Raw genomic sequence first — 10,046 nt, 5'->3', positions numbered from 1 at the left:
TTTATCACTTGACCAGAACTTGAAGTGGGATGGAGCAGGTTGAAAGGACATGCCTTGCAGGACCAAAAGGCAGGAATGCCTCCCTAACAACTAGACCACAGAGTGAGAAGATGGGTTCTGACTGAGAAGCCCGGTCACATTTCTTCATACAGCTGCAATAATATTACAACACATCTCTGGCCGTTTTCTCCATTCACTTTTTTTTTTAAATCAAACTACTGCAAAAGATCCCATAGGTACGACTGTGCTCTTTCTGTATAGCCCATATTTACTGGATCTTGGCAGTGCTGGAGCTTGACCCACTGACTATTTTGTTGCCATTTACAGCTCTTTTGAGTTGAGGCTGAGTTTTGATAGAAAATTTCATAGGAAATATGTCACACACTGCTATATTGGTTTGCCACATATAGCCATGCACACAGGAACATTTACACATACATACAAACACATAGAGGTAATACCCATATGCACATATGCAAATATACATAAACCACACACAAACATACAAAAGTATATACACAAAAGTGTATATACATATACACACAAACACACAAGTTCATATGTACAAACATACAAAGATATGTACACCCAAGGTACACACACACATATACACACATACATATCTCTAATAGATATATGTATTGTATAGATATACAAAGTTATATACATATAATACATATGTATTGTACAGATATATATCTATGTATAATCTATGTGTATTATACAGATACACACACATAGATGTATATATACACATATACATGCATAACTTTAAATGAAGTCAGGAAAGAAAGGATCTTGGCAACACTCATACAGTTCTGTAAAAAACAATATATTCCCAAACTTAGGTAATGTTGATTGCAAAGACAGCTGCTGAGCTGAGAAACCAAGCACTGACCCAAACCAACTCGGAACAACACACAGGCACACGAACACAGCCAAATAATCCCGAGGAGTACACAATATAAATGTTTTATTGCTAGCACAGAAGTTTTCTTTTTAAGTAAATTAAAAGAAATAAATCTCCCTTTTCACATTCTCTATTGCAGTTCAAAGACAAGAAGTCGGCTAGTGGACGTTTTTGCTCAGACATACGCTACAGTAGTAGGAGAGCATGACATTCAATTGAAGAATTCAGAAATAGGGTGTTTTGTCTTGGGACCAGGGTCTGTGAATGCACTGTCACCTGCAAATAACAGCAAATGCAGATGGCTTGAAAACATCCACGAAGAGATGATAGTTATAAATAGAAGACTGGTATGGTTAGGAAGCAGAAAACTGTTACATAGAAGGCTATATATATTCTGCCCATTATTCCACATACTCTAGGCTAGGCTTGGCACTTTTAAATAAATGTTGTTCTTCATCAAGATGAAAGATGGGAATGGATGTTGCAGCTGGTAATGAAGAAGGGGAAAAGAAGGGGGCGGGGGGAAAGGCAGCTAACACTGTCCACCTAGAACCTGCTGTTCCGTTGGGAAGCAGGAGGGTAATGGGTGTTTAGGAGGGGACAGGAGCAGGGCCTTTTTCATGCTTTCCACATTGCAGACCCAGCCTTACTGGAAAGCAAGGTCAAGGGGAGAATGTCAGGGCACAAACCCATTGGGAGTGGTGTTGGCAACAACAAACTGCTGAGGGTGGTCACTATGGCATGCTGGAGTGTTCAGAAATGAAACTTCAGGGCTTAGCCATAAAACTTGCCAGGTTTGTCTGCCTCCAGGGAATCCGGATCATGGCAGGCTTCAATGGACCAAAGTCATACTTGTTACACATAAGGGCAGCAGGTTGGACGGGCACAGGAGCTGAGGAGCCCATAGACTCCAAATTTATAGATCATTTGTTTTTAAAAACCATTGACACAAAGTGAGAACTGAATCCTTTCTGCTAAGGATTTGATAACATCTTTTTCTTGTCCCCCCAAACCTGCTCTTTATTATTATTTTTTGGCCTGGCTTTAAAAAAAAGGGGAAACATCTCAGCCATCTATGGAAAATAATGTCCCTCTCCTCTCCTCTTTCTAGAAGGTAACATAGAAGGCATTTTGAAAAGCAAACAAATTCAACAACAGCAAAAACAAAAAACAAAACAAAACAAAAAAGAAGAAAAAGAAGACCAGAAGCTCAGAAGCTTGTGAACTACCCATACTGCCTGCCCGATTGGCATCTCCCTGATTTCTATCTCCTATTGCATGATGGTTAGGAAGAAAACCAGGAAAAGTCAGGAATATCATGATTTCTGGCTTCTTAATACATCTGCAGTGTACCAGCTCTTGGCATTTCTAGTCTGGTCTGGCTCTAACTAAAACCATTTCATGTTTCGCTTTGAAGAAATGGATAACATGAAACGGTAATTTGGCTGCAAAACCTTGGAAAATTGTTCCCGGCCCAAACATCTGCCCCAAATGAGCTCAGCTAAGGAGCTCTTCTTGGGGGAGGGGAAGAGACTGGGGGGGGGAGAGGGGGAAGAGAAGAAAAAAGAATGAAGGAAATGAAAAAGGTCACCATTCCTCAAGAAGAAAGCCCTTTGGACATCAAATGAAATAGCTCCCCTACTTGACCCCAGGTTCTAGGAAGGGAAGCTGAATGTGTTCAATGGCCTCAGGTCTTAACCCTTGTTCTATTTCCCCTCATTATTTGGTAATACTAAAGTGGTTTCTCACAGAGTGCCAGTCAACCTGGCACAGTTGGTTTGCTTTACGTATGCAATGAATTGCCTGGCATATAGGTTATCATTTAAATTCTTAAATAAAGACTGTGTAACACTTTGTATTCCTGAGTGCTGGGCCCCACAGAGAACATTGAGGGGGCTTGACACAAGCTGGTCTGCCCCCCTTTCTTCCTTGCCCTTCTTAGGAGTTCTTTTGGGGAATCTTTATTGTCACTGTCTTGATTTCCGAGTACTCTCGCAAACCGCATTCTCCCCTGGGAAAGAGAAAAGAAAAGAGAGAAGTCAGAGACTGATGGTCTAGCCATTCCAGCAGATCTGGCTCCCTGCAAGTCAAGGCCTTAATCCTCCCTAGAACCCTTATGTCATTAACCTTGATGTTTCTATATGATGGTTCCTTAGATATCACCATCACCCCCTTCCTTTCAGTCAACCATTCTTTTTTTTGTTTTCTTTTCTTTTTTGTTTTGTTTTTTGGTGAGGCAGTTGGGGTTAAGTGACTTGCCCAGGGTCACACAGCTAGTCAGTCAACCATTCTTAATCCGAGGTCCATGAACTCCGCCAGGGGTGCTTGTGAACTCAGACAGGGAGAAAAAGTACATCTTTATTTTCACTAACCTCTAATTAGAATTTAGCATTTCCTTCCATTATGGGTTAAAAAAATATTATCCTGAAAAGGGGTCAGTAAGTTTCATTAGATTCCCAAAGGTACCTATGACATCAAAAAAATGTTAAACCTCCACCCCAAGGCAACTACAAAGATATGATTTCATTGATCTTCACAGGTTTTCAGTTTATGTTTCTGTCCTTAATTTTTTTTAAGGGGGAGAGGCAGCTAGGTGGCACAGTGGAAAGAGCACTGGTCTTGGATTCAGGAGAACCAGAGTTCAAATCTTGCCTCAGACACTTAACACTAGCTGTGTGACCCTGGGAAAGTCACTTAACCCCGATTGCCTCACCCCCAAAAAAAGGGAGGGGGGAAACTTTACAGAATCATTTATAGCTTAGCATTTCACTAAAGTAACGAGGGACAGGACTCCTCTGACCTAGAAACTAAAGCCCAGGGAAATGACATAGATGACATGAATAGCTGAATGTCACATCAGTCAGCACAAGACCTCCAGATGCCCAGTTCAGTGTTCTAACCAATACTTCTTTGTACTTTTTACATCTAAGACACAGTTCTTCTTACCACACTCTATTGCTCTGTCCCCTGAGAAACATATCTTTGACGGTGAATTGCTTTATTGCTTGTCAAGTATTATATAAAGCGGTTTTGATAAATAGGGATGAGGTTCCCAAGGCAAGATTGACAAAGCAGAAGCAGTTCTCCATTCCTTTTCTTGTTTTTTGTTTTGTTTTTGTTTTTGTTTTTTTTAGTGAGGCAATTGGGGTTAAGTGACTTGCCCAGGGTCACACAGCTAGTAAGTGTTAAGTGTCTGAGGCCGGATTTGAACTCAGGTACTCCTGACTCCAGGGCCGGTGCTCTATCCACTGCACCACCTAGCTGCCCCCATTCCTTTTCTTGATACATAGTAAGCACTTCATAAATGCCTGTTAATTGTTTGATCAATGCGATGCTTGGAGAAATCTGACTTCATCACTGTATGTGCTTCTACCAACTGAAGAAGAGGAGGACTCCACTGCATTTTGTTAGTTGGTGGGCTCAAACAAACTGAAAAAAAAAAATAATCAATGGATGGCTCACTTGAGGAGGAGTCTTTCTGCCCTGTGCTCTCTTGGTTCTTGCATGAGTGATCCACTGGATCTCACCAGGCTGGAACCTCTCCATCTTGGTATGACCAAGAAAAGCTTGTGCTTTATTGGCATAGCCCTCAAGGACCCAGGAATAACCTCCATATCACAACAAGGCACGTGAGCAGGACTTCAGTTGTTACCCAGATTGAATGAAGAGGAATGAATACTGGAAGGCACAGCTTGCAAGAGTACAAACTTGGGGCCCATGTCATCTGAAAGATGGGTCTATTGGGCAGTAGATAGTGACCTTTAATTAATTCCTGAATCTACACTACCCATGAGAAGGACAAATACTGAAGCTGAAGCTTAAATACTTGGCTGCATAATGAAAAGACAGGACTCGTTTGAAAAAACAAACAAACAAGCAAAACCCTGATGTTGGGAAAGTCTGAAGGCAAAAGGAGAAGGGCATGGCAGAGGATGAAATAGATAATGTTGTGGAAGCAATAATCATAAGCTTAGACAGACCTCGAGAGATAGTGGAGGACAGCAGGGCCTGGTGTGCTATGGTGTCCATGGGGTCACAAAGACTTGGACATGACTGAACGGATGAACAACAACAAAGCCTCACGAAGCTCTTGAAGAGTCAAAGAAAAGAGTGAGCAAATAAAAGAAGGTAACATTTTAACCCTCCCTCAGAGAGCATGTGGATTTCCTTTTCTTTCTCTCTGCTGTCCAATTCATATAGATCTCTAATCTCAATCAACAAGTGTTTATTAAGTTCCTACTATGTGCCAGCTAGGTGGTACACTGAAGAGTGCTGGGCCTGGAGCCAGGAAGACTTATCTTCATTGAGTTCAAATCAGGAAGACCCATCTTCAGGGAGTTCAAATCTAGCCTCAGATACTTACTAGCTATGTGACCCTGGGCAAGTCATTTAACCCTGTTTGCCTCAGTTTCCTCATCTGTAAAACGAGCTGGAGAAGGAAATGGAAAACCACTCCAAGATCTTTGCCAAAAAAAACTCCAAAAGGGGTCACAAAGAGTTGGACATGATTGAAATAACTGAACAGCAACAACATATGCCAGGAACCATGCTAGATGCTGGGAATACAAATACAAAGAATGAAACAATCTCTACTCACAAATTAGATAGATAGATAGATAAATGGGGCATTTACTTTAAGTAACTTATGCTGAATGAGCAGCCATGCTACCTACACCCTTTCTAGTGGAAACCATTGCCTATCCAAAATCAAGTGTCTGGTGCTCTGGATTCTTTGCCAAGAACAACTTGGACACTGAGAATAACCAAGTCGAGTGAACCTCCTTGGGGCATTAGACCATGAGCAGCTACCTGGGCCTCTGTTTCCTTAATGGAAAATGAGGGTCTTGAGCGGGATGATTTCCAAGGTCTCCTCAACTTCATTTGCTTATATGTATCTCTAGTCCTTAGAAAAATAAGTGCTTAATAAATGCTTTTTAATTGATTGGCATTCTAGGATTCTATGAATTGTTCTGAAGAAAGCAGCAGGAAGAGACTTGAGTCAGAATGGTATTGCTTATCCAAGACATTGTCTATTGTCCTAGAAGTGGACAGTGAAAATTTAGGGCAAACTTATTCATTTAAAACGCTCACTCATTAGTGCTGTCCAGGCTTTGAGACAGATTATTATGAGCTCTGCTCTGGCTCCCTTTGGACTTTTTCCTGCCCTCGGGCCATTGTGAATATGCCTCACCATCATGGACATCATGTGCCTGTTTAGAGCTAGGTCACTCCCTTCTTATTTCCTGACTTTTGCACGCACTTGGGGCAGATCCCTGCCCTGTGCACTCCTCATCCTGTAAGCATCCTAACCCAGTCGCCATCAAGCATAAGGGAGGCTAATAAGGTCCTCTGTCCTGCTAGAAATTTGGTTTTGAGTTTGGCCATTACATTCCCATCACATGTGAATTATATCAAAACAAACCCAACCAAACAAAAACATTCACCTCAGAGAACAGCCCTGTCGTTCTTCAAAGATCCTAGGGCTATTATCTCTGGCATGGTTTAGATACAGTCTTGTTTAGAGAAAGGGGGATGAAGTAACCCGTAACATTAAAATAATCACTGGCCCAAGTATTTGGATATAAGAGGAATCACACAGTGGGTCTAAATCAGGGTTTCTTGACCTAGGGTCTGTGAACTCTTTAAAATGTATTTTGGGGACTGTATTTCAATAGAATTGGTTTCCTTTTTATTTATGTATTTAAAAACCAACATTCTAAGACTTTGCCAGACTATTAAAAAGATCTATGTCACAAAGAAATTCAAGCATCCCTGACCCACATACATTAACAACAATTATAATAGCATATTATTATTGTAGCTAGAGAGCTAGAATTTATGTAATGTTTTAAGTTTTGCAAAGCTTAAAGCTTTACATAGGTTAATTTCATTTGCTCTTTTTTGAAATAAAAAAACCTGATTAGCATAGTGGAAAGAGCACTGGGTTAAGAATCAGGAGACCTAATGGATAAAGCACCAGCCCTGGATTCAGGAGGACCTGAGTTCAAATCTAGGCCCAGACACTTGACACTTACTAGCTGTGTGACCCTGGGCAAACCACTTAACCCTAATTGCTTCACCAAAAAAAAAAAAAAAAGAATCAGGAGACCTGGGTGAAATGTAGTTCTTTCTCTAACTGTGTGACTTTACTCAAGTTACTAAACTTTTCTGGGCATGTGTTTCATTATCCTTAAAATGCAGGGATTGGAACAGAGCTTCTCTGAGGTCCCTTACAGTTCTAGGATTCGATGATTATTTGGACCAATTTATGATGTGGTTTCCTCATTTTGTTCTAAGCTTTGCATCTTCCAAATCCACTTCAATATTCTAATATTTCAAGAATCTGTGACTTCAGTAGGGTGGGTGCTCCCTCCAGCATCACACATTGCAACTCTCCCAAACCTCAACAGACGGTTTTCAAGATTTATTGGGAAGGGGAAATAAAATCATCTCTTTGTGGCCAGCTTTCTGTTAATTTACTAGGCAGGTCTTTGACTATCAGACACAGAGTCTGTCAACAGACAAGTCAATACTCAGAGCCTTTCCAACTGAGGAGAAATGGATTCCTGTTAGACTTGTATTGCCACAAAATTTAACCAGACAATGGATTTCTCCAGAGGAATTCTGATTTTCTTTTAAGAACAAAGTTTTGGCCAGGAGTGGTGGCCTGTGCCTATAGTTCCCGCAACTGGGATTAACCGTGAAAGGCTGCAGCACTTGTGTACCATAAGCATAACTTTTTAGAACCTAGGGTCATCTTCACAACATGAATGAAACACTGGAAGAAGACTTCAGAGGAGTAACTCCCTGATCCAAGGAAGGTAGGGGGAGTAAAGGAAAAAGTTCAAAGTGACCAGTGGGTTGACACTGAGGCTTTGATATCATGGTACAATAATATAAAAACTCACATTTCTATAGTGTTTTATGGTTTACAAAACATTGTCCTTTCAAGAAAAGTTATTAAAGTAAGAAGTATATTACTTTATTATATTTTGCACATGAGGAAATTAAGGCAAAGAGAGGTTATATGACTTGCCCAGGGTCACAAAACCAGCAAGTGTCTGTGGCCATATTTGAACTCAGATTTTCCTGACTTCAGGTACAGTGCTCTATACAGTGTGCCACCTGGCTACCTCCTAGAATGTAGGTAGTACTAATTTTATTGTTTTATTTCATAGAAGAGAAAACAGAATTTTAGCAAAGTTAAGTCACCTGACCAAGGTCACATAGCTATAATGTGATAGAGCCAGGATTCAAACTCAGTTCTCTTGACTCCAAGCCGGCACTTGTTCCACTATAGTCTAGGGATTCTTAGCCTGGAGTCTGTGATCTTTTATTAAAAAATTGATAATTGTATTTCAATATAATTGGCTTCCTTTTCAACTCTACATTTTATTTTTTTAATAAAAGTATTTTATTCTTTTCTAGTTGCATGTAGAGATAGTTCTCAACATTTGTTTATATAAGATTTCCAATTTCAAATTTTTCTCCCTCCCTTCCCCCCTACCCTAGACAGCAGGTAATATGATATAGGTTTATATATATATAACATTAAACATATTTCTGCATTAGTTCTACATTTTATTTTATACATTTAAAAACATCATTTTGAGGAGTCCACAGGTTTCATTAGACTGTCAAAGGGTTCCAGGACGCAAAAAGTTAAGAACTCTTAGACTATGAGTCCACAATAGCCAAATGAAGTGGAGGGCTGAGGCAGTTAATCAGATTATCCAATTTTAAAATCCCCAAATACATACACACATTCTCTCCTGTGTTTCTCTCTGTCTGTTTCTTTCTTTCTGTCCCTCTGTCTCTGTCTGTCTGTCTCTCAGTCTGTCTGTCTATCTGTCTCTCTGTCTCCTTGTCTTTGTTTCTTGGTCTCTCTTTCTCTGTGTCTGCCAGCCTGTCTCTCTTCCCCCGACCCCCTTTCTCTCCTGACTCTATCTCACCCAGGCTGGAAATGCAATGGCTACTCATGGCCAATCCCAATACTAATCAGCAGAGAAGCTTTAACATGCTCTGTCTTTCCAACCTGGGCTGGTTTGGACCTCCTTAGTCAACCTGGTGGCCCTCAGGTCCTGGAGGCTCACCATATTGGTACCAAATTTAATGTAGACACCCTATCAACTTTAGCCTTATTATGACTAAAAATTCCTACTTTCAAGTAGTCCCTCAGTTCCGCTCCCCAGTATTAGGTACTACAGGCATGAGCTACCCTTCCTGGCAAAAATCTTGCTCTTAAGGGAAAGTTTTCTTAGGGAAAAATTCACTCTCTGACTAGATACTGTGACAATACAAGTCTAGCAAGAGTCCATCACTATAAGAAGGCAGATATATGGCTAGTGACCTTCCCCCAAAGGGAATCCTTCATCGGGAGGCCTTCATGGTTACTCAAAGGACGAATCTATACTTAGAGCTCAAGTGTCCTGCTTCTCACCCCAGACTTGATTGCACTCGTTATGATGAGTGAATCTTGGCATTAGTTACCAGAGACTTAGGTAGATAAAGCCCCTTAAATCTGTGATGTGCTGTGCTTTAGAAGCTCTTCAGAAACCAGTTCAGGCTTTTGTCAGACAAAGCCATTTTCACAACCATAGACTTGACACAAATGTCCAATTCACTTCTGTGTATATTTGCACTCTATTTTATCTCCATTAAATACACTTTTGTAACACATCTCAATTTCAAACTGTGCCTCATCAGTGTTTAAAATGTCAAGACATACTTCCAGCATGGCATGGAGGGTTTAAAAAAAACATCAGAGCTGGAATCACAAAATATTATTTTAAAGCCTGATCCTGTTACTTATGTGACTTTCCTCAAGTTACTCTACCCCAGTGGGCCTCAGTTTCCTCATCTGTAAAATAAGGGGTTTAGACTAGATCAGAGGGGTCAAACATGCAGCCTGTAGCCCATGTGACCTGAATCAGATTAAAATGTGAACCATATTGGGAAATACTTTTTAAAATACAATGAAACAGGGGCAGCTAGGTGGCGCAGTGGATAGAGCACTGGCCCTGGATTCAGGAGGACCTGAGTTCAAATTTGACCTCAGACACTTGACACTTACTAGCTGTGTGACCCTGGGCAAGTCACTTAACCCTCATTACCCTGCCAAAAAAAGAAAGAAAGA

At 40.7% G+C, this 10,046-nt stretch overlaps 1 protein-coding gene across 1 annotated transcript in view; it reads right to left on the bottom strand.

Moving 5' to 3' along the window:
* Positions 1 to 985: 985 nt before the first annotated feature.
* ALDH1A2 (aldehyde dehydrogenase 1 family member A2) overlaps positions 986 to 10,046 on the bottom strand; it is a 100,148-nt gene continuing 91,087 nt past the window's right edge. Inside the window, exon 13 of the mRNA XM_043985054.1 lies at positions 986 to 2,921. Within this exon, the coding sequence (XP_043840989.1) occupies positions 2,849 to 2,921 (73 nt within the window). The 3' untranslated portion in view covers positions 986 to 2,848. The remainder of the gene's footprint in view (positions 2,922 to 10,046) is intronic.

Source organism: Dromiciops gliroides, chromosome 2 (genome assembly GCF_019393635.1).
Source record: "Dromiciops gliroides isolate mDroGli1 chromosome 2, mDroGli1.pri, whole genome shotgun sequence".
In the NCBI taxonomy this organism is placed as follows: Eukaryota; Metazoa; Chordata; class Mammalia; order Microbiotheria; family Microbiotheriidae; genus Dromiciops; species Dromiciops gliroides.
Note: the sequence above shows the minus strand (reverse complement) of the source record. Positions and strands in the feature narration are given on the sequence as shown.